The sequence below is a fragment of the Cibotium barometz genome, chromosome 23 (assembly GCF_041138505.1).
Source record: "Cibotium barometz isolate CiBa-2024 chromosome 23, ASM4113850v1, whole genome shotgun sequence".
NCBI classification, from domain to species: Eukaryota; Viridiplantae; Streptophyta; class Polypodiopsida; order Cyatheales; family Cibotiaceae; genus Cibotium; species Cibotium barometz.
The window spans coordinates 32,842,992-32,869,682 of record NC_141068.1 but is presented as its reverse complement, the minus strand read 5'-3'; the positions used below and the strand labels follow the sequence as shown (position 1 = coordinate 32,869,682).

Below are 26,691 nucleotides of genomic sequence, written 5' to 3'. Positions count from 1 at the left end.
AGCTGGGTGATAAGAAGGAACTGGCTAATGATGACAATCACAACTCTTGGCATGGGTATAGGATGCTCACGAAATCCAATCTTGAAATTCAAGGGACATGGCTAATGGCAATGAGAGGGAGAAGATCCTGAAGGGATGTCCTTCCATAATACATAATTTATCCTAAAAAAGCATGTTGTTTTATGTCATCGAAGGGTTGGTTTCTCAGTTGGGTTCGCTTTCATGTTGGTCGCAACTTGTATTTTTAAGGGGTTGAACTACTGGATGTACTCAGTTTTATTTCTATAAATATATATGTATGTATTCTCCCTTTGAAAAAGTGGCAATATAACTAACTTCATTTACATATTAAAAAATGTTCTTTCATATGGGTTGTAAATAGAATTTTATCAATGTCACTTTTAAATCATATACAATCTTGTTACCTTTAGACATCATTATGAATATATACTAGGCTGAGTACTAAATTTTTGTAATGGCTTTCAAGTCATAGGAAGTAGGATGAGAAGGTAAATGCAAAGAATATGCCATCTAAAATTCATCATAGATATAACTTGGAAAAATATTTTGAAGATATCCACGTAATAGGTGATGTTACCAAACTGGTGTCAATGGATTAAAGAGGTCCTCATTCTCTACTGGGGAAACCTCACTCGACACAAAGCCTACAAACACATGCATGCAGAAAGAGTTTGCGGAACCAGTGCTCACATAAGCCCCGTGTGTTTTTCTTGGCTTAAATTCATAGATCCCGGTCGGAATTGGACGTTACTTTAAACAGTAAGGGATGACATTTGTACGTGTTAGTTATAAATCCCTGCATTTGTATGATTTCTAGTGGATTTGGACTCTAAATCCTGCTTGAGCCTAGACGTTGCCTTTAATAAGGGTTGAAAAAAAAGCGTTGCCTTTAACTATAAGGGTTGAAAAAAAGAATCTATTGCTCAGCCGTCGGACCGTGTGGATCCGGCCTTATCTGAGGTACACAGATAAGGCCGACGGTCTGGAGTCTGGACATGTGAGCAATGTTGACTTGTGAGGGCTTCTAGACACACAGGCCATGCAGCATGCATGTAGCCGTATGTGGTGGCAGTCTTCTGTCAGAGACTGAGAGTAGGTATTCGAATAATGGATCGTGAGGAAGAGTTGACCTGTGAAGACGAGCTTAGGCAGGTGGTGGCACAGGGCTTGGAGCTGGCAAAGTCTAATAAAAAAAGAAGTGGGAGAAGGTCGACTGTCGACTGTGGGCTAGCGACTTGCTGGGAACCGCCTCTGGTAGAAACAGGGAGTTTTGGAGGTGGTGTTGTGTTTGGCGCACCTGCTAACAGAGATGCAGCGAATGTTCATAGCCAGAGGAACATCTTGGAAGTAATGTGGAAAAAGGGTAAATAGAGTGCTGATTTTGATGACAAGGTGGTGATGTGCAGCCAGCAGGTGATACAGAGGGCTACACACATGGATAGAGTGTACATGATGCGAGCTGAGGCATGGGCCTTTTCTCATGGTAGGGTCGAATACAGGATGGTGACAACCAGGTGATGCTTGATGGTGCCGACCACAGAGATGCAGCAGAGAGCGAGTTTTTTGTTGAAGGTGCCGCCTCTAAGCACAAAGTGTGATGGTGCTGCCTCATTGGGTTGCTGCTGCTACTGCAAAGGAGAGAGGTGGTTGTTCTTGTTTGTATTATTGTCTCTAAGTGTAGAATGCCAGTGTGTGTGTTGTATTTGTTGCCAGGGGAAGCCAGGAAGAGAAGTGGCCTGTTTTATTGTGATTTGGAGCTGGAGTGGGCTGATTGTGAATGGGCACTAGATGAACATGGTTCTGAGGATGTAATAGATGTCCAACTTTGTAGAGACGAAGGCTTGTGCTAAAATAAAGTTTTGTTTATGCTCTTGGGTCTGGTGTTCTGGGTGTGTTTGTATCGGTGTGTGGAAGTGTGACACTCTATAAAGGCATATACAGCTATACCGCTTCCGTGTCATCAACATGTTAGTTATAAATCCCTGCATTTGTATGATTTCTAGTGATTTTGGACTCTAAATCCCGGTTGAGCCTAAACGTTGCCTTTAATAAGGGTTGAAAAAAAAGCATTGCCTTTAACTATAAGGGTTGAAAAAAACAATCTATTGCTCAGCCGTCGGACCGTGTGGATCCGGCCTTATCTGAGGTACTGATTTGTCTTGCTAGTGGGTGGCCGGTCTGGAGTCTCTGGACATGTGAGCACTTGTGAGGGCTTCCTTCTAGACACACAGGCCATGCAGCATGCATGTAGCCGCCTGTGGCAGTCTTCTGTCAGAGACTGAGAGTAGGTATTCGAATAATGGATCGTCAGGAAGAGTTGACCTGTGAAGACGAGCTTAGGCGGGTGGTGGCACGGGGCCTGGAGCTGGCAGGAAGCCTGCAAGAAAAGGTGGAATCAGTGCCCACGGGCAGCCTGCTCGATGATGAGCGAATCCAGATGCGGTCCGGTTTACTCCAGGGCTCGTTTGAGATTGTGGAGCATATGAACCGCTTTATCGAGCTGTTAAAGAGTAGTAGTACTTCGGTATTAGGGGACCAGAGTAATGGCCAGTTGCAGGTGAAAAATTGCGAGAAGCAAATTGTGGTAGTCGAGAATTTGGAAGCCGGTGCTCGTCATGAGAACTTGCAAGGTGCAGCACTAGGCTCTGCCAGCAGTCGATTAGTTAGGAAGCGTAGGAAACCTGTGTGGAAGCAGACTGTGCGCGTTCCAGTGGGCTACACAGAGCACTTGGACCGCTATATTTGGCGGAAGTATGGCGAAAAGAACATCCAGGGCATCAAACACAAGAGGTAAGTAAATATGGTGAATATATATTGTTCAAATCTCATGCAAACAACTGCTCGCCATGGTCTGCACATTTATCTAAGATTTTAAGTTGATTTTTCAATAGTTCTGATTCCTAAATCTTGCCTATAATTTTGCAGGAGCTACTTCAGATGCGCTCACAAAGCCTGCCTGGCCTTGAAGCAGGTGCAAAAATGCGAGGACGGTGTTACCCCTGAAGGTTTTGACGTCACGTACATCGACGCGCACACGTGCGCCCAAAGCATTCACATGCAGCAGCTCAACTTAGCATCTTTTCCATTGATTCATAATAATATTAATAATAATCAGAGAGGAGTACCTGAAGCCCTCCCCCTCGCTGACCACATTTTTAATCAACTGTCTGCATTGCCTTTGCTCAATATTTCCGGCCCACCTCTTCAACATTTATATGCCGCCCACTCTTCAACATTTATACCACCCGTAATTGATCCCTATATTAGCAACACATTAAATGATCCCCGATCGCACCACCACCTGATCGTGCCTCCTGCACAATTTGTAACCAGCAATTATACTAATCTGTTGACGACGACGACCAACGCCAGCTCTTCATTTCTCATTTCTAATCATCAGAATACTCTAGTGCCTACTACAGCAGAAACAATACATGTGAACCACACAAGCTTAATCCCATGCCCGTTTGTGAATCCTTTTGCGTCCCTCGAAGGAGGCGTCTAATGAACTAGACACGACACGCCTAATTAATGTAATATTACTCTACTTAGTACTAAGTTTACATATGTTTTCCTAGACTCAAACGTTTTGTGGGGATAATTCCTCCCCCTCACGTCTTCACATTTTTCGAGAGCTTCTTGCTGCATCCCTACGAATCTGATTTGTTTGTGCACCCTCATATGTTCCCCAAGCATCTCGGTTTGTGTACATGTACACATTTTCTGTCTAGGTGGCTGCGCTCTTTGGTTTGGGGTATTGAGGGGGTTTGTTCAGCTATCTAGCCACCGGTGACATCGCATATAGTATTGAGCTAGGCTACCATAAGCCTTGAATGACACTGGTTTTATCATGCTACATTTGAATTTGTATAGCCAACATTGTTATTCACAAAGATTAAATACGAGAACTGTCATTAGCTAGGACCTTAGTGAGCCCACTAGGCTAGTGATATTTAAAGTACATTTTTAATTTAAAATAGCTTAGCAATGCTTCTCTATGCATAAGCCTCATGCATGCAGTTTTATGCATAAGGCATATGCATAGAGCTCTATGCTATGCAGTGGGCTATCTAAAGAGATATATGCAAATAGTGCCCCACATACATCTCATTGCATACAACATATGCATAGACACATGCATGGAGCTCTTTACATAGAGCCATATACAAATTTATATACATGGAGCTCATACAAAGAGAATTAATGGAAGATCTAGGCAAGGCTCTATGCATGGATGTAATGCATAAGCTCGACACATACAACGTAATGCATAGAGAGGTATGTGCAAAGAGCTATTATATATAAGATCTATGCATATTTGCATAAGCTGCTCAACTCTATGCATGATTGCATACATCATATGCATAATAGATTTTGTATCAGCTCTATGCATATTATGCATAAGTTGAGTTCTATGCATAGGGCTTACACGAGATCTATCTTAGTGATTTTGCTATCCTTTTTTTTACATGAAGATGTGGTTTCTTGTTTTGTTTTCTAGGGATCTTCAAAACTACTTCGAGATTTGGTTAGTTGATATTTTAAAAATAATAATATTTCTTTTACACAAAGGTAGGTAGAAAAACTATTTTATTACGAGTTTAACCAAGTTTGATTTCTCTCCCTTTATGTGATTGCTTGCACGATGCTCAACACATTAGGCCCTTTTTTCTTGAGGTAAGACTAATCGCTCTATCCTCATTTTTTAAATATTTTCATGCTTATCTTACACCTTTGAAACATATTATTTTTAATTAGGATTGATGCAGTTTATGTTTGCATAGAGGTTCTTTTTCTTGGGCAAACATAGAGCTAGAGTCTTGCATATAGCTCTAATGCCTTAAATAAAGCTCTTGATGCATGCATTACATCTCTCCTGCAAACTTATCCCTTACTTAAGAGAGATTTTCATGCATGCATCAAGAGCTCTAATGCATAAGCAAACTTATCCTTACATAAGAGAGAACTTAATGCATTCATCAAGAGCTCTAATGCATAAAAGCTCTCTAATGCATGCATGACATTTTTATGCATCCAAAAAAGAGATGATCTCTTTCTCTACAATAGCTCTTATGCACTAAGATATATCTATCAGTACAGTAGCTCTTATGCAATAAGTGACCTTATGTGTCAAACTAAGAGATCTATATGCATGCCTAATAGCTATATATCCATTACTAGTGTTCCTTTTTTTTTTAGGTCTTCCTTGAAAGAGATCAATAATGACCCTATCTTATCATACGGTATAAATCACTATCGTATTAGTTTTGTATTAGTTGCACTCACTTACCCACTTGGAAGTATGTTTAATTAGTAGTTCAAGCACTTTATGCTCTCATGGAGCTTTTAATGCAGACATATATCTCTACCACATGTAGTAAAACTCTTATGCATGCTTGCAGTATCTATACTTAGGAGGGCCCTTAATGCATGGACTAAGGTCTCTAATGCATGTATAGATGCTCTTTAATGCATGCATAAGAGCATGCACATGTATAAGAGCTATAATATGGATGCCAATAGTTGGAGTGCATGCATAAGGATCTCTTATGATTTGAGATATCCCCTCTAATGTTGCATAAGAGCATTAGAGAACTCTATTGCATTGAGAAATCTTCACGAATGCTACATAAAAGTTGTATGCCTAATAGCTCTATGCATGTGTTAGAGCTTTATGCATGCCTAATATCTTGTGTGCCTAATAGCTCTATGCATGTGTTAGAGTGCATGCCTAATAGCTCTATGCATGTGTTAGAGCTACATGCATGCCTAATAGCTCTATGCATGTGTTAGAGCTTTATGCATGCCTAATAGCTATATCTTGCATATTTCTTGATTTGTTCTTTTAATGTTTTCTTTTATAAGTGTTCCTTCATAGAGATAAAGCCATGACGCCCTCTTGTTTTGTGAGGTAAGCATCACCACATTCTCATTTTTATACTAATGCCAAAACCTCTTTTTGTGAGAAATTTTTTGTGTGCATTTTATGCTTACATAAAATTTTTATTAGAGCTCTTATACACGCATAGATTTGTGCATGTATTTAGCTCTTATGCATACATTAAACCCATTTATGCATGCATTAAATCTCTTGTCTACTACTCCTACTTGCATAAGAAACATTTTATTGCATGTATGTATGAATATATACATACACACATACATACATAGACATATATAGAGAGATATAGAGATGTATGTATGTATGTATTATGGTATATAAAAGTACATGAAAAAACACATGTGTTTTAATGAGAGAAAAGGGTACAAGATTTCAAAAAAGGTCATAAATTACAAGTAGAAGAAGACATAAGACCCAACGCATTGGGCCTAATGTGTAAGCCCTATGTAAGTATAAGCGTATGTATGTATGTGCTTATGAGGCTATGTATGTTTATGCACAAGCATAATCTTATGCATATACATGAGCTGAATCTTTTCTACAAGCATATACACACATTGCTCTTTAGAGTATCCTTATTGCTTTTTTATTCCTTTTTATGCATGCACATATAGCATAAGTATATATGTGCTTAGGAGGTTATGTATGTATATGCATATGTGCTTAGGAGGTTATGTATGTATATGCCCGAATGGTCTCTAGATTCCCAGTAAATCCTGTTTTCATGACACGGTAGCTACCGACAAGCATTATTAGCATCCGGGAGCTAATGGCATGCACCGAGAGCTCCCAATGCATATCAGTAGTAGCTATGGGCATGCGTAGGTATAGCACCTGGAATGCATTGGGAACCACCAACGCATGCCATTAATTCTCGGGTGCTACAAACGCTTGCTGGTAGGTATCATCGTGCTTAGGTGTAGCACATGGCATGTTTTGGGAGGTCTTAGTGCATGTTGGTACCTACTGGCATGCTTAAGTGATATGTGTTTCTATTTACTATTAAAGCATGCATTAGAAGCTACTATCATGCATTAATAACTCTATTGGCATATGCTTGGAGAGCACCTGGCATGCTTAGGTATCTACCAGCATGCTCAGGTTGTACCGATATGCTTAGCTATGACCCCTCATGCATGCTCACGTTGTACCGGCATGCTTAGGCAAGACTGAGCATGCATTGGGAGCACCACGTGCATGCTGGTAGCTACCAGCCAACAGCAAGAGCTCCCAATGCATTTTAGTAACTATTGGCATGTTTAAGTAGCACCTCACATACATTGAGAGCTTCGAGTGCTTGCTGGTAGCTACCAACATGCTTAGGTAGCACCGGGTATGCATTGGGAAGTCTCAGTGGATGTCGATAGCTTTTGCCATGCTTAGGTAGCACCCGACATGCATTGGGAGCTTCCATTGCATGCCGGTAGCTATTGGCGTGCTTAGGTAGCACCACACCCAGTACGCATTGGGAGGTCCCGGTGAATGCCAGTAGCTACCGGCATGCACTCGTATTTGGGACAATGCACTAGTGGTTGTGCGGAGTAGTGGTATGGGAAGAAGTGCAACCAGAGGTTATATGTAATAGGGAAAAAGGGTTTGGAGAGTGGCATCTATGAAAATACAAGTTCTATGATTGGTTAAGTACAGAAGATAGGGTCTAGGTTTGGTATTGTTGCTTGTTTTCTGAAATTTTAGTATGGCCAAAGTGTCTTGGTTCCATCCCTAATTTCTCTCTACTTGAAGTGATATAAGCCACAAGATTTGGTGTGGAGTATTTCCATATAGTGTTCTCTAATCACACCAAATCTCATAAGATTTTGACATCAGGAGATAGGTGTTTGCAGGGGTGAAAATCGCCTAGTTGGCCACTCTTGCAGTTTTGAACTCCATAAGGCCCAATGGATCTTTTGGAGGCCTTCCTTTGGGTTTATTCACATGAAAGTTGATGTGAGCACGTGAGACATGCCTATGCATAGATCTAAATAGTTTACATTTTTTTTGGGTCTACTAAGAAGGTGTAATAGTGGAATTACTTTCTGGTCAAAGGGTTTGAAGATGCTGAAGCTATGGACATGTTTGTGAACTTATTGATGGAATTAGGGTTAGGGTTTTAACAATGCACACACACAAGATAGAGAAGCTTTAGAGTACACAAACTCACTAGAATAGAATGAAAAAATGTGTGCCCGATACAAAAGATAAGTACACACCCCAAAATGAGTAGATAAGAGGGTGTACATATGCACGGGGGGGAAAAACCTCCTAGTGAGGGAAAAAGTGCCCTGGCAGTCCTAAGTGTGTTCACACACATCACTACCATATAATGCTATAAATCCCCCCTAGAGTGATGATGTGAACATGTACAGGGTATGGTTGATCAATCCTGAAAAGGCAATAAGCCCAAAGCTTTACAAAAAGCTTTAAACTTTTCACAAGTAAGAGCCTTTTGTGAATAAATCTGCCATGTTGTCGTATGTAGGCACATAGACCAAGCTGACCTCTGTTTAACAGAGAGTCTTTCCCTGACAAAATGGTAATGCACCTCAATGTGCTTGGTGCGAGCATGAAACATTGGGTTTCTAGCAACTGCTAATGCACTCTGGCTGTGAGTGAAAATCATAGTGCTAGACGACTGTCCAATACTGTCCAAATCAACCCATCAGACGTCTGAGCCACACACACTCAATTGTAGCTATAAAAGCTGCCTTGTACTTGGATTCACAGCTCGAAGTGGCCACTATATGCAATAGAGTTCTCTAATGCTCTTATGCAACATTAGAGGGGATACCTCAAAGGATAAGAGATCCTTATGCTTGCACTCCAACTATTGGCATCCATATTATAGCTCCTATACATGCACATGCTCTTATGCATGCATTAGAGAGATTCTATACATGCATTAGAGCCCTTAGTACATGCATTGAGGGCCCTCTTAAGTATAGATAATGCAAGAATGCAAAAGAGTTTTACTACATGTGGTAGACATATATGTCTGCATTATTAAAAGCTCCATGATAGCATAAAATGCTTGAATTACTAATTAAACATACTCCCAAGTGGGTAAGTTAGTGGAATTAATATAAAACTAATACCATAGTGATTTATATTGTATGATAACATAGGGTAATAGATTGATCTCTTTCAAAGAAGACCTACAAAAGAAAAAAGAACACAAGTAATGGATATATAGCTATTAGGCATGCATGTAGATCCTATGCATGCATATCAATCTCTTAGTTGACACATAAGCTCTCTTATTGCCTAAGAGCTATTGTATTGATAGAGAAATCTTAGTGCATAAGAGATATTATAGAGAAAGAGATCATCTCTTTTGGATGCATAGAAATCTCATGCATGCATTAGAGAGCTTTTATGCATTGGAGCTCTTGATGAATGCATTAAGGTCTCTCTTATGTAAGGATAACTTTGCATGACAGATCTAATGCATTAGAGCTCTTGATGTATGCATGAAGAGCTATCTTATGTAAGGGATAAGTTTGCATAAGAGATCTAATGCATGCATCAAGAGCTTTATTGAAAGCATTAGAGCTAGCAAGACTCTAGCTCTATGTATGCCCAAGAATAAGAACCTCTATGCAAACATAAATTACATAAGTCCTAATTAAAAATAATGTCTCAAGGGTGTAAGATAAGCATGAAAATATTTTAAAAATGAGGGTAGAGCAATTAGTCTCACCTCAAGAAAAAAGGGGCTAGTGTGTTGAGCACCGTGCAAGCAATCACATAAAGGGAGAGAAATCAAAATTGGTTAAACTCATAATAAAATAGTTTTTCTACCTACCTCTGTGTAAAAGAAATATTATTAATTTTTAAATATCAACTAACCAAATCCCGAAGTATTTTTGAAGATCCCTCGAAAACAAAACAAAAAACTGCTAGCATTGATGGATGATGCTAGAATACCATAGTAAAGCTTACAATGAGATAGTTATATTTAGGATGGAGAGGTTTTAAACATGGTACGGGCAATCCCTTGATTTTACTCAAAAGGCCCATTCATCTTGGATAAAACTTGCCTCTTTGGAGGCCTCTTCTTGAAGCTCTTCTTTGTCTTGACTTGCGAGGAATGCCTTTTGTGCCTTTTGTTTGAAGAAACAATTTTCTTCAATGTGATTGTCCTTGCCGCAGAATCCACAAGCCTTCTTCTTTCCTTTTGTGTCGATGAAGTTCTTCTTCTTGAAGTGTGACTTGTTGTTGGAGAAGTATGCCCCTTCAATTATCCCCTATCTTCTCTTGCTTCTTCTTGTGTTCCACAAGGAGTGCAGCTTCAATGGCTTCTAAAGTAGGGTCCGGAAGATTCATGAGAGTTGACACTAAATGTCCATACTCATCATAAGGCATGCTTTTCAACAAAACTGCAATGGCATCTTCCTCATCTATTGGTGCTCCTATTGTTGCAAGTTGTGACATTAGGCTTTTTATATAATTAAGACGAGAAGGTAAAGACTCAGAACCTTCATTTCAAGTTTAAAAAATTGGATTTTCAGCCCTATCTTGGAATGCTTCCCTTTTGCCCCAAATAATTTCTCTAGGATTTCCCATGCTTCAGCGGAGTTATTTGCATTAGAGATATGATGTATGTAGTTGTCACTTAGACCTAATGCAATTATGGCAAAAGCTTTCTCATCCCTAGGTACCCATCCTTGCTCACCATCTCTAGTGGTAGGTTTTTTCTCCTTTCCACTAGCAACCCCCCAAAGACCTTTCTTCATGAGAATAAATCTTACTCTAACTTGCCAGGTATGAAAGCCTACCCCATTAAACTTATCAACATGAAATGAGGATGTAGACATGATGATAAAGCAAGGTCTTACCACTTGAGTATCACTCAAGGGCAGTGTCTAATGCTTTTACAAGATTAGATACCTTCACCAAATAGATGAATTTTTTTTATGAAAAACTCAGACCAATCATATCCTCTTGAAACATTGTTTGCTCTTGGGTTGTAGACATTGTTTCTTACCCGTCTCCTCGGCTTTCTACTTTTCTTCTTAGGCTTCAAATGTTGAATATTTGATGATTCAGCATCAGATGGTTCAGCCATTGTGATTCAAAAAATGATGTAAACAATAACATCATCACAATATAGTAATATCATCAAGTATATGGTGACCAATGTGATAAATGCTTTCAAAATAATTTCTAAAAATTGGGTCACTTGGAGTACTTGAAAGAAGTAGAGGCCTAGATCCATGCACCTAATGCTTTAAGCACTTTCAATATCAGTGATTTGAGACCAATTTAAGCACAAAACATTGGTGATTAAGTGGAATAACCACTCATTCATTCACTATTAGGAGATGAAGCTCCAGAAGCTATGTCAGTCCTATAGCCACCAAACCACGAAACCATATGCAAAACTGACCAGATAGGCATGTTTGTAGCCTATCAAAACCCTTGAGGCTCTGAGGAATTAATGATTGGCAAAGTGATGGTGATGGAGCAACGTTTTTCCCCAAATAAAAAGGCGCAGGTCTCTGCAGCAATGTCGTTTACTCCGGGCACTCTTTGGCTAATTCTGCCCATCAGCAGCTTCATCTTTGTGTTAAGAACGCCTAGCTAAGCGCTTGTGATGAGTCTTGAAGAGGGCGATGGGATCTTGATGCTCCATGGATTGCCTATATTTCAGGCTAGATAAGTGGAGGGGATAAGAGAGGCTTAAGCTAATGAGGTGCTAATTAAGCCCTAATGAGTGAGATTTGGATAATGTTAACCTAAGCTCTGATACCAATTGTTGGGTTAGTGAGTGGATTAGCAAAGCTAAGGAGGATCAAACATGGCTATGGACATGGTTAGGTCATGGCTAGAAGCAAGATTATGAGTGAATTAGGAGATGCTAATGAAACATGGTTTAGGCATAAACATAGAAACTCGATTTGTTCTCTTCATTAGCAAGGGCCTCTTATATAGGCAAGTAGTACATGACCTCATGACATCACCTATGATGTCTTACAAGCATAAGATGCCATCTCCCCCCCATGTGGGTTTGCCATAAATGAACAAGATGCCCTCTAGGCTATTTTGAAATAGGCGCCCATTTGAAGATGCTTCTTGAGTAAAGTTGTCAAGGTAATACAGCCCCTTTTAACCTTTGAATGGATTTGTGTGATATTTCCAACAAAAACCACATCTGTATGTAAAAAAAAGGATAGCAAAATCACTAAGATAGATCGCGTGTAAGCCCTATGCATAGAACTCAACTTATGCATAATATGCATAGAGCTTATACAAAATCTATTATGCATATGATGTATGGTATCATGCATAGAGTCGAGCAGCTTATGCAAATATGCATAGATCTTTTATATAATAGCTCTTTGCACATACCTCTCTATGCATTACGCTATATGTGTTGAGCTTATGCATTACATCTAGGCATAGAGCTATGCCTAGATCTTCCCTTAATTCTCTTTGTATGAGCTCCATGTATATAAATTTGTATATGGCTCTATGAAAAGAGCCCCATGCATGTGTCTATGCATATGCAATGAGATGTATGTGGGACGCTATTTGCATATATCTCTTTAGATAGCCCACTGCATAGCATAGAGCTCTATGTATATGCCTTATGCATAAAACTGCATGCATGAGGCTTATGCATAGAGCTATTATGTATATTACGCATACTAGCTCTATGCTAGTAGATATCTTGTGCACATATATATATATATATATATATACATCTTATGCATAGCTCTATGAATAAGCTATATGCATAAAGCTCATCTATAGTCATACAAAAAGAAGAAGAAAAGAAAGAAGTAAAGAAGATATGTGTACGCATAATCTTATGCATAGCTCTATGAATAAGCTATATGCATGTAGGCGCTCTTATGTGTATGCGTAGCTCTATGCATAAAGCTCATCTATATTTATAGAAAAAGAACAAAAATAGAAAGAAAGGAAAAATATATGCATGTGCATAAAGATCGTCTATATTCATCTATGCACATCTATGAATAAGCTATACCATATATAGCTCTTATGCATAACATAGATACGTAGAGAGAGCTCTACGCGTAGAGCTCATCAATATCCATATAAACAAAAGAAAAACAAAATAAATTTAAAAAATAGGATTAACCATACAAAAAGAAACATATAAATCATAGTAAACTTACCACAAGGATCTTTTGGAGGACAAGAAGCTACAAAATAAATCAAATAATAAGTGTTCTCTAGTAAGAAACACACAGTAGAACCAATAACCAAAACAAATAGAAATGATAGTTTCACTAGAGGACAGACGACCAGCTATACAATATATAGCTCTTATGCATAACATAGATACACATAGTTACATACATGCGTAAAGCTCATCTATATCCATATAAACAAAAGAAAAACAAAGTAAAATTTTAAAAAACAAGATTAAGCATACACAAAGAAACATATAAATCCTAGTAAACTTATGACAAGGATCTTAAGAGGACAAGAAACTACAAAACAAATCAAATAATAAGTATTCTCTAGTAAGAAACACACAGTAGAAACAATAACCAAAACAAATAGAAATGATGGTTTCACCGTCGTGTGCCTTGGTTTCACGAGGACACAGGACCAACAATAAAGATGATGGTCTTGTAGTGTGTAGCATCCATTTGTTGTTGCTGATGCTGAGATTGTTGTTGGCCTCCATAAATGCGTGCAACGAAGGAAACTAGAGAACGGAAGCCTGCGAATAAAATATTCGAATGACTTGACATAAGAGATTATTCTTGACCAGAATCTAGGTTGCAACAAGCATCTATACCACGGTCGCTTCACAACATTTACAACGCCACCGTTTCTCACAAGAAGCATTGCTAAGCTATTTTAAATTAAAAATGTACTTAAAATATCACTAGCCTAGTGGGCTCACTAAGGCCCTAGCTAATGACAGTTCTCATATTTAATCTTTGTTAATAACAATGTTGGCTATACAAATTCAAATGTAGCATGATAAAACCAGTGTCATTCAAGGCTTATGGTAGCCTAGCTCAATACTATATGCGATGTCACCGGTGGCTAGATAGCCGAACAAAACCCCTCAATACCCCAAACCAAAGAGCGCGCACACCCAGCCACCTAGACAGAAAATGTGTACATGTACACAAACCGAGATGCTTGGGGAACATGTGAGGGTGCACAAACAAATCAGACTCGCAGGGATGCAGCAAGAAGCTCTAGAAAAATGCGAAGACGTGAGGGGGAGGAATTAGCCCCACACAGCGTTTGAGTCTAGCAAAACATATGTAAACTTAGTACTAAGTAGAGCAATATTACATTAATTAGGCGTGTCGTCTCTAGTTCATTAGACGCCTCCTTCGAGGGACGCAAAAGGATTCACAAACGGGCATGGGATTAAGCTTGTGTGGTTCACATGTACTGTCTCTGCTGTAGTAGGCACTAGAGTAATCTGATGATTAGAAATGAGAAATGAGGAGCTGGCGTTGCTCGTCCTCTTCGTCAACAGATTAGTATAATTGCTGGTTACAAATTGTGCAGGAGGCACGATCAGGTGGTGGTGCGATCGGGGATCATTTACATGTGTTGCTAATATAGGGATCAATTATGGGTGGTATAAATGTCGAAGAGGTGGTGGGCGCGGCATATAAATGTTGAAGAGGTGGGCCGGAAATATTGAGCAAAGGCAATGCAGACAGTTGATTAAAAATGTGGTCAGCGAGGGGGAGGGACTGAGGTACTCCTCTCTGATTATTATGAATATTATTATGAATCAATGGGAAAGATGCTAAGTTGAGCTCCTGCATGTGAATGCTTTGGGCGCACGTGTGCGCGTCGATGTACGTGACGTCGAAACCTTCACCATCCTCGCATTTTTGCACCTGCTTCAAGGCCAGGCAGCCTTTGTGAGCGCATCTGAAGTAGCTCCTGCAAAATTATAGGCAAGATTTAGGAATCAGAACTATTGAAAAATCCACTTAAAATCCTAGATAAATGTGCAGACCATGGCTCGCAGCTGTTTGCATGAGATTCGAACAATATATATTCACCATATTTACTTACCTCTTGTATTTGATGCCCTGGATGTTCTTTTTCACCTGCAACTGGCCATTACTCTGGTCCCAAAGTACTACTACTCTTTGACAGCTCGATAAAGCATAAGGTCTCTTATTGCATAAGAGCTATTGTACTGATAGATAAGGTCTCTTATTGCATAAGAGCTATTGTACTGATAGATATATCTTAGTGCATAAGAGCTATTGTAGAGAAAGAGATCATCTCTTTTGGATGCATAAAAATCTCATGCATGCATTAGAGAGCTATTATGGATTGGAGCTCTTGATGAATGCATTAAGTTCTCTCTTATGTAAGGATAAGGTTGCATAACAAATCTAATGCATTAGGGCTCTTGATGCATGCATGAAAATCTCTCTTATGTAAGGGATAAGTTTGCACGAGAGATGTAATGCATGCATCAAGAGCTTTATTTAAGGCATTAGAGCTATATGCAAGACTCTAGGTCTATGTATGCCCAAGAATAAGAACCTCTACGCAAGCATAAATCCTAATTAAAAATAATATGTTTCAAGGGTGTAAGATAAGCATGAAAATATTTAAAAAATGAGGATAGAGCAATTAGTCTTACCTCACGAAAAAAGGGGCTAATGTGTTGAGCACCGTACATAAAGGGAGAGAAATCAAACTTGGTTAAACTCGTAATAAAATAGTTTTTCTACCTACCTTTGTGTAAAAGAAATATTATTATTTTTATAATATCAACTACGAAGTAGTTTTGAAGATCCCTAGAAAACAAAACAAAAAACCACATCTTCATGTAAAAAAAAGGATAGCAAAATCACTTAGATAGATCTCGTGTAAGCCCTATGCATAGAACTCAACTTCTGCATAATATGCATAGAGCTGATACAAAATCTATTATGCATATGATGTATGCTATCATGCATAGAGTCGAGCAGCTTATGCAAGTATGCATAGATCTTATATATAATAGCTCTTTGCACATACCTCTCTATGTCGAGCTTATGCATTACATCCCGGCATAGAGCTTTGCCTAGATCTTCCCTTAATTCTCTTTGTATGAGCACCATGTAAATAAATTTGTATATGGCTCTATGTAAAGAGCTCCATGCATGCGTCTATGCATATGTTGTATGCAATGAGATGTATGTGGGGCGCTATTTGCTTATATCTCTTTAGATAGCCCACTGCATAACAGAACTACTGTAAAATTATAGGCGAGATTTACGAACCAGAACTATTGAAAAATCCGCTTAAATCTTAGATAAACGTGCAGACCATGGCGAGCAGCTGTTTGCATGAGATTCGAACAATATATATTCACCATATTTACTTACCTCTTGTATTTGATGCCCTGGATGTTCTTTTCGCCATACTTCCGCCAAATATAGCGGTCCAAGTGCTCTGTGTAGCCCACTGGAATGCGCACAGTCTGCTTCCACACAGGTTTCCTACGCTTCCGAACTAATCGACTGCTGGCAGAGCCTAGTGCTGCACCTTGCAAGTTCTCATGACTCTGGTCCCCTAATACCGAAGTACTATTACTCTTTAACAGCTCGATAAAGCGGTTCATATGCTCCACAATCTCAAGCGAGCCCTGGAGTAAAACGGACCGCATCTGGATTCGGTCATCATCGCCCAGCAGGCTGCCCGTGGGCACTGATTCCACCTTTTCTTGCAGGCTTCCTGCCAGCTCCAAGCCCCGTGCCACCACCCTCCTAAGCTCGTCTTCACAGGTCAACTCTTCCTGACGATCCATTATTCGAATACCTGCTCTCAGTCTCTGACAGAAGACTGCCACAGGCGGCTACATGCATGCTGCATGGCCTGTGTGTCTAGAAGGAAGCCCTCACAAGTCAACACTGCTCACATGTCCAGACTCCAGACCGGCCACCCACTAGCAAGACAAATCAGTACCTCCGATAAGGCCGGATCCAAAAGGTCCGACGGCTGAGCAATAGATTCTTTTTTTCAACCCTTATAGTTAAAGGCAACGCTTTTTTTTCAACCCTTATTAAAGGCAACGTTTAGGCTCAACCGGGATTTAGAGTCCAAAATCACTAGAAAATCATACAAATGCAGGGATTTATAACTAACACGTACAGATTTCATCCCTTACTATTAAAGGTAACGTCCGATTCCGACCAGGATCTATGAATTTCAGCCGAGAAAAACACATTGAGCTTATGTGAGCACTGGTTCCGCAAACTCTTTCTGCATACATGTGTTTGTAAACATCGTCTATTACGTGGATATCTTCAAAATGTTTTTCCAAGCTATATCTATGTTGAATTTTAGATGGCATATTCTTTGCATTTACCTTCTCATCCTACATCCTATGACTTGAAAGCCATTACAAAAATTTAGTACTGAGCCTTGTATATATTCACAATGATGTCTAAAGGTAACAAGATCGTATATGATTCAAAAGTGACATTGATAAAATTCTATTTACAACCCATATGAAAGAACATTTTTTAATATGTAAATGCAGTTAGTTATATTGCCACTTTTTTAAAGGGGTTGAACTATTGGATGTACTCAGTTTTATTTCTATAAATATATATATATATAGAAATAAAACTGAGTACATCGAGTAGTTCAACTCCTTAAAAATATAAGTTGCGACCAACATGAAAGCTAACCCAACTAAAAAACCAACCCTTCAAGGACATAAAACAACGTGCTTTTAGGATAAATTATGTATTATGGAAGGACATCCCTTCAGGATCTTCTCCCTCTCATTGCTATTAGCCATGTCCCTTGAATTTTAAGATTGGATTCCATGAGCATCCTATACCCATGCCAGGACTTGTGATTGTCATCAGCCAGTTCCTTCTTATCACCCAGCTAGTTGAGTTGTTCCTCAATTTCAAATGGTAATAAAGGTTGGACCGTTTAGAAGTATGCACCAATATCTCAGTATTATTATTAGAAGCCCCCATAGACTCAAAAAATGTTTCCTTATCTACATTGTACTATTGGAAGTAATTTGATCAATTCTACTAATCAGTGTTTGTATCGTATTTAAAAATTTCGATAAAAGAAATACACAATTGAAAACCTTAAAATCATCAAAATGCTATTCGATACCACTCCCTACCTGTCCTTGAAAAGATGTGTAATCTCTTTGAGCACTTTATTCATCAAAAATTTCCACATCGGAGGGAAGAATACATGTATAAATTATCATGTCTAGGGTAAAGTGCATGACATGATAAAATAAATCATCTTTCCATTTATATAATATAAAATCAAAAGGTTAAATAATAGAGTTACGTGTTCCATCTACTAACCAATGTCAGAGCTTCATGTGATCTCTCTCTTTATCTCTCATTTACACACACACACACACACACAGACATCAACACATACAAAAGCAATAATTTAGGATCTTTTCCTACCTAGTCTATTATACACACGTATGGTCCTTTGCTACCTTTCGGCTGCTTGTTTTTTTTTAAAGGTTATCTTGACATCATATATATCTTTTTGGTCTCATGGACCTTTTTGTTCTTATATAGACATTGGCAACATATTTCTTTCTTTCTGTCTCTCTTTTTGACTCTTTTGTGTCTTTTATAGATGTTCACATCATATTTCTTTCTTTTTTCTCTCTTTCATAGATGTTGATAATAACTCTCTCTCTCTCTCTCTCTCTCTCTCTCTCTCTCAAAAAAAATCACACCTTACACGTGCAACAATGACTATCAAACCATGAGTCATTCTTGCATTTAAAAAAATGATCATACTTTGTGAGGCCATTTTGACACCTTGAACACAAAAATGATGTGCAATGGTGACAGTTGATTAATCAAACCAAGTAATACATTAAAAAACACACGTGATCATACTTTTTGAGACCATTTAGACGTATTTTTGTGCTGCACTTTGTTTCCATCATGAATTAAATATTTTTTATAAAAACAGTAACATTATTCATAATATTGAGTATAAAAACGTTGAACTTTAATTTGTAAAGCTACTATTATTACTTGAACACTTTCATAAACACTGAACACAGTTGATATGTATTAAACACATTTCTTAAACACTTCGATACACACTAAACATGGTTCATACATATTGAACACATTTCTTAAACACTTTGATACACATTGCACACAAAAATATGCATCGAACACGTTAAATGGTAAACTTGAAGTTGTAGAGCTATTGTTGTTACCAGAATATCATGAAACACATCAATAGACATTGCTAATGAGTATATGATTGGTAAACTTGAATTTGTAGAGATATTATTATTTTGTGAACACATTGCTACACCTTGTATATCTTGTAAGAATGTGTATCCTTGCATTTAAACCTTAGTTCTATGAAGATGATATAGAGTCACAACCCAAAAAAATAAAAAAAAGGCTATATAAAATAAGAAATTTCTTATGGGTAACAAATATATGAGATTCTCTTTGAATTAAATGTAGTAGAAAACTTGACATTAAAATATAGTTAAAGGCACCCATGAAAGCAGAAGTTAAGACATAAACTTGTGGTGACCATACCTAGTCCTAAAACTAGTCTTGAAGATATCCTCTTGTTTTCAAGTCTTGATGTGCTGACAATAACTAGATCGTAGGTCTTCCTTGAAAAAAAACTTTTCTTTAGCCATTTTACTAAGAAGATCTTCTATGTGAGGTATAGGATATTTTATTTTTAATGGTCTATCTCTTTAATCTTCCATAATCCACACATAAATCATATGAGTCATCCTCTTTTTATTGAAAGATAATTGGTGCACCCCAAGGAGAAAGGGTTAGGCCTTATGATACTTTTCTTGATAAGATCATCTAGTTGTAATTTTAACTTAGAGTATTCTTAATTGGTAAAGCTTTTATATATGCTAAACAGATCTTAAAATAGTCTCAACCACATGATTTCAAGGTCTAGCATGAGGTAATGTAGGTAAATCATCAAGAAATACATTTTTAAAATTCTCTAATAGTTTATTCTCATATGGGGAATGCTCTTGTTCTTATTGTATTTCCTTAGCCCCACGACCAACATAATCTTGTAGCCTATCCTTGTTCCTCTAACTCGATTCATTCGTGAAATATGTGTTGCATTACATATCTTTTAAGAAAATCAACATTGCCATGAGTTACACTTCTAGCTTAACAATAGCTAACACCGTATGCTCATCAACAATAATTGTGTCATGTATAAATGTTTAAAATTTCTGCTATGAAAATCTCCTTAGGACAACTCATCCAATATAAAATCAATAGATTCCAACAATCCAACTCCAAAAGTCCACCTATATAACCCTTCTTAGAACTAGCCACAATCTCAATGCAAGGATTTCTAAGGTTTGATGCTGATTTTAGATTCAATTTATATGTAATCTTGGGAGATATGAAAGTAGTATCACAATTGCCATAATCTATTAGAGACCTTAGTTTATGATTCATTAACGTTTCTTTAGCCCTTATATAAGAGTCTTGCATATTGTATACAATGAAGTCATTGGTTAAGCAATTTCTCGCTACATGTAAGCCGTAGTTCTATGTAGATGATACAAAGTCACAACCCAAAAAACAAAAAAAATCTATATAAAATAAGATTTCTACTATGGGTAGCAACTATATGAGATTCCCATGGAATTTAATGTAGTAGAAAACCTGACATCAAAGTATAGTTAAAGGCTCCCATCAAAGCAGAAAGTCAAGACCGTAAACTTGTAGTGACCATACCCAGTCCTAAAACTAGTCTTGAAGATATCCCCTTGTTTTAAAGTCCTGATCTACTGACAATAGCTAGATCCAAGGTTTGTTTTGTAAAAAACTTTCCTTTAGCCATTTTACTTAGGAGATCTTATATGTGATGTATAGGATATTTTATTCTTAATGGTCTTTCTCTTTAATCTTCCATAATCCACACAAAAAAGAAAGGTGTCATCTTTCCTTTTATGAAATAAGATCGGTGCACCCCAAGGCAAAACGGCTAGGCTTTATAATCCTTTTCTTGATAATATCATCTAGTTGTAATTTTAACTTAGTATATTCTTAAACATTAAATTGGTAAAGCTTTTATATATGCTGAATGACTCCTAAAATAATTTCAATTAGATTGAATTAAAGGTCTAGAATGAGGTAATGTAGGTAAATCATCAAGAAATACATTTGTAAACTTCTCTAAGAGTTTCTTCTCGTATGGGGGGTTTTCTTGTTCTTATTGGATTTCCTTATCCATGACTAACATAGTCATGTAGCCATGTTCTTCTTAGATTTCCTTAGCCATGACTAACATAGTCTTGCAGCCCATACTTATTCTTCTAGCTAGATTCATTCTTGAAATATGTGTTACATTACATAAATTTTAATAAACAACCAACATTACCATGATATTTCTTAAGAGTTACAATTCTAGCTTGACAATAAGTAACACCCTATTCTCATGAACAATAATTGTGTCATGTACATAATGTCCCAAAATTAGGCTATGAAAATCTCCTTAGGACAACACATCCAATATAAAATCAATAGATTCCAACAATCCAACTCCAAAAGTCCACTTGTATAACCTTCTTAGCACTAGCCACAATCTCAATGAGACGATTTCTAAGGTTTTATGTTGATTTTAGATTCAATTTCTATGTAATCTTAGGAGATATGAAAGTATGATAATTGCCAGAATCCATAAAAAATCTTAGTTTATGATTCATTACTTTTTCTTTAACCCTTATATGAGAATCTTGTGTATTGTATACAATGAAGTCATTGTTTGAGAATGGGAGTGAAATTATGAAAATCTGATGAGGGTTGGTGTCATGAAGATTGAGATCCCTCCGAGAGTGTTTCTAACTCTTATAAGTATAATACTCTTGAAGTAAACTTTTGTGTCTTCTTTTATTTCAACATATTTTAACTGCTTGAGAGAGAAAAAAATAATAAAGAGTGAGAATAAGGTGTGTGGATATAGTGACTCATAAAGTCTTAGAACACATTATTGGCTATAAGAGCTTCTACCTTCAAGTTTACTCCAACCATCATCTTGCATATGAGCATCCATGGACACACCACCAAGGTCTCTCTTTTACAAATTGTGACTTCTTGAAAGAAAGTAGTATCTAGATTAGCCTTGGATTAGCTTTGTATTAGCCTACATTAGGTTGGTTAGCCTAAGTTTAGAGAGAAGAGAGAGTAATTGACTTGTATATTGATGATGATCAAAAGGTACCCCAAATATGGCATATGTGACACATATACATGACCACCCCTTTCGCACTATCATAAGTTTTATCCATGGGCATCGTCCATTGGCCTTGTGCGTATTATTGATATGAGATGATTTCACTTTGTTACAAACCGTCCCCACCGAAAAGGTTGCATCCTTGAAACCATTGATATGTACAATCACAATCCTCATCGATGGAGTATATGTCAATGGACTCATGTCAAACTTGAAGCTCATATTGACACCATGTATGGGAGACCAAAATTGCATGTATATGGCTGTGAACTGCTAAATAAGCCCTCAAAACAAACCATAACATCTACCTCGTAATGGCATGGAAACCTTCAGTAGCTTCCAATCATTATGTATCCAATTTCTAAGGGTGTAGGGCTGTCCACAATGAATTTACAAGAAAGTTAATTCACTATTCATGACCCTCGTTAGTATTCCAAAATCAAATCCTTCCAATGTAGAGATGAGGTACCAAGAAGATTCTGCCTTAGGTAGCCCTTACCATTTGACCAAGTACTCCAGTATGTATGGCTACAAAGAACTCTCTCTCTTGTACGCAAAAGTTCTTGTGGCACATACTCAATCATCCCCTCCTCATTTACTAGAGGTAATTCATCTTGCACAAATACCTCCAACCCAAGATAAGATTTGAGATGTGACACATGGAATACATCATGAATCTTTGAGATTAAGGGAAGTGCCAATTGATAAGCAACTCTAATGGCATTCGATAAGCATTAACATAATGTTTCATTCTTTCTTGAGCTTGCTTCATATTAGCTTTGCATTGTTGCAAGAGTGTATCCAGCTATTCCATCTCCTCTTTTGCATTAGGAATCACCCCTTGTTGCTTTTGAACCATGTTGGAATATTCACTTTGTACCCATAGTGTGCCTTAAAAGGTGGCATTCCAATGCTCTCATGATGCGTGAGCTATCTCGCCAAGCAGAAACTGCTCATCCCAAACACCTTGCATATTATGTCAATAGTGCCTTCAATAATAAGTTTCCACCCACTTGTTCACCCTCTTGGTTTGTCCATGGGTTTCGGGGTGATAGGTGGTGCTAGGTGTCAGGATTCCCCATGATCTTAAACAATGTCCTCCAAAATGAACTCATAAACTTCACATCTCGGTCACTAACAATTTGTTATGGCAGTCCATGCAACTTGAACACATTATCCACAAAATGTTTTGCAACCATAGATGTTGAATATTTGACCTTGGAAGGAATAAAATATGTGGCTTTTGTCAAGAAGTCTACCACCACATATATAATGTTCCATACCCTCCTTCTATGAGAAAGCCATGTGATAAAATCCATAGAGATGTGTGTCCATTTGCCATCGGGAATAGGCAAAGGCTGAAGCAAGCCACCGGGCTTATGTGTTGGATCCTTGTTTTGTTTACAAGGCAAGCAACTTGTCACAAAAATATACACATCTTTTAACATTCCTTTCCATGAAAAACTCCTCCGCACCTTCTTGAAGGTTTTAAACATCCCCATGTGCCCCAATAATGTAGAACAACACATCTCTTCTAACACTCTCTTCTTGTAGCTTGTTGTAGAAACAAGGTGGACTTTTCCTATGTAGTAGATAAGTCCATTAGGAAGTTCAAAATGTAGGAAATCATCCTAGGAGGCTTGCTGTAATTTTTGCTACATTGGCGCCACTTCCTCATCCAATAGGTACTCTTCTTGGATATCCAAAATCCAATCTTTATGTACACAACATGTTCTTTTCCTTTCATGAATGTAAGAGATTTTGAAATCGTAATTTTGCAATGTAGCCACCTAGTGGCACCTTCTTTTCTTAGGAGAGAGTCTAGGTTGAGACTAGAAGTATTGAAGCACTCTATGATCACTCTTTACAAAGAAATGAATCCAATACAAGTAATGATGCCATTTCTTTATTTCATGAAGTATTGCCAACATCACTTGATCATAGAAATGCATACCCATTTCTTTCTCATCAATCTTTCGACTCTCAAATGCGATCACTCCATGTTCTTGGAACAAAACGACCCCAATGCCTCTTCCACATGCATCAGCTTGAACCACAAATGGCTTCATGAAGTCTAAGCATACAAGTATATGGGCTAATGTGAGCATCTCCTTGAGCTCTTAGAAGCTCTTATCGTCTATAGCATCCTAAAAGAAAGCTTCTTTCTTAAACTTGTCAGTCAGTAAGAGGAGTGGTAATATGAGCATAGCTCTTAATAAACCTCCTATAGAATGATGACAAGCCCAAGAATCACCTTAATTGAGTGGTCTTTGTAGGCATGGGTCAATTCTTAACACACTGAAACTTCTTAAGATCCACCATAATTCCTTCTTTGCTCACTATGTGCCCAAGAAGACACTCAACCTTTTGTGCCATAAATGTACATTTTCTCTCCTTTGCATACAAGTTATTGGATCGTAAAGCATCAAATATAGTCCTTACATGCACTTAGTGCGCCTTCACCCCTTTGCTATATATCAATATACTATCAAAGAATATAAGTACCCAATTGTAGAGGAAAGGTCCAAGCACCTTGTTCATCAAGGCTTGAAATTTTTGGTGCATTTCACAACCTAAACGGCATAACCAAATACTGGTAGAGAACTCTCTCAGTGTGAAATTCTCTATTTTGTACTCATCACCTTTCTTGATTTTAAATCGGTGATACCCAGATCTCAAATCAATCTCAAGTGGAGAAGAAACATGCACCTCTTTCAACTCATCAATTCGTGAAATAGGGAATATATTCTTGATTGTATATTTATTCAAATCCCTATAGTCCACACATACGAAAAGTGCCATCCTTCTTCTTGACAAGGAGTACGAGTGATGTAAAAGGTGATTGCAAAAGGTGATTGGCTAGAAGTAACCCATCCTATGTCCATAAGCTCTTGCAGTTGCTTTGCCACTTTATCCTTCTCCACTTTTAACAATCTATAAGGTGGTTTGTTAATGGGCTTGGTATGCAGATCAAGATCTATCCCATGATCCCCTCCCTTTCAGCAAGCACTTTGGCATTTGGAACACATCCTCATACTCCTTTAACAATTACTTCATACCTTTATGCAAAAACTCCCCCTTTTTCTCATTGCTTTCTTCTTTGCAAAGCTATAAAACATATATGCATCCCATTTTCTTTAGCTCCCTCTTGAGTTGTGTTGCATTATCTTGATACTTGGCACATGAGTTCCGGTAAATGTAACCTCATGGTTTACATCCATGAAACTCATATACCCTTGTTGTAAACTGATGTGAAACAACCTAAGAGTTACCAAACAATCACATCTCACAACAATTTCAATGGGACCTATATCCAATACCAGTAAATCAGCCTTGCAAGTGTAATCATTTGTGAGAATCGATCTCACATCTTTGCATACCATTATGAAATCCATCTTTGCTCAATTAGCCACTTGAAGCTATTTCCACATAAAGATAAATCTATAGTCTATAATTTGAGACTGAACATGTATTTGGTGTTGAAAAAATTTATGTGTGCTTCCACTTATTCGAGCGATATATAGCTAGCCCTAACTCACTCTAGGTCTTGCCTATATATATGTGACTTGTGACTAATATGATTCATTCTTGTGGAGCATATGTGGTGTCTCTTGTCTCGTCTCTCTCCCTCTCTCAACATGGTATCAGAGCAATTCTAGCATACGGGAAGCATCTACGTCTTCTTGTTCAATTTATGATTATGATTTCATTTCTTACAAGATTGATCTTTCGTAACAGTTTTGTGTAGGGTTGATTCGTTCTTTGATTATGTGTTGCCTACATGATTTTATAGCTCCAATTGTTGTAATTAGAATTGTTTCTTGATCGTGTCCTTAAAACCAAAACGTAGATGGTAATGTTGGTGAATCCTATCAAAATGGTTTGTCAATCCGAGTTCTGAGTAAAAAGTTAGGACAGTTTAGGCAAATTGCATCTAAAATAGTAAAACAAGTTCTTTGTGAGAGCAAACAGGTAGTTGTCTCTGAGTCGTAAGCACAAGTTGATCGTCAAAGCTTTTTGTGAAAGCTTCAGACGGATGCTTGCTGTACAAGCTACAATTAGATACAAAACTTGCCATGCAAGTTGCGTCATAACATGGTGCTTTTTCTTAACGCGGTGCTTTTTCTTATTATTATTTTTGTTTTTTATGGACCTCTAAGTTTGCTTATGTGCATGAGACATGGGTCTCCATTTTTAGAGTTTTAATTTTGGTTCACGTTCTATTCTTTACATGATCACTTTATGCTCGTCATCTAGTGCATGCCTATTTTTGGCTACGTTTCTCATATCTCGTACATGGTCTGCAAGTTTTGCGATCTTATCTTGTACGTGTTCTCACAACCTGACATGTCAAACACCATACTTGTTAACGAATTTCCTTCTGAGCAACGTTCTATTCCTCTTTTCTAAGGCCAAGGATTTCCTGGTTGGAAATACAAGATGCTATTAATTTTGGAAGGAGACGAATCGGCAGAAATTGTTCTATGCACACTGGATTCGTCTCGTTGTGATAAGGCTGCTCATCGGTATATAATTTCTGCCCTTAACGATTC

General features: G+C 37.9%; 1 protein-coding gene across 1 annotated transcript; it reads right to left on the bottom strand.

Moving 5' to 3' along the window:
- Positions 1–13,750: 13,750 nt before the first annotated feature.
- On the bottom strand, positions 13,751–16,755 carry LOC147625858 (putative WRKY transcription factor 27). The gene is made up of 2 exons (XM_086817849.1): positions 16,267–16,755; positions 13,751–14,818 (listed from the first exon to the last, which is right to left on the bottom strand). The coding sequence occupies exons 1-2, from the start codon at positions 16,686–16,688 to the stop codon at positions 14,464–14,466; spliced, it is 777 nt and encodes a 258-aa protein (XP_086673975.1). The 5' UTR covers positions 16,689–16,755; the 3' UTR covers positions 13,751–14,463.
- Between the last annotated feature and the right edge of the window lie 9,936 nt (positions 16,756–26,691).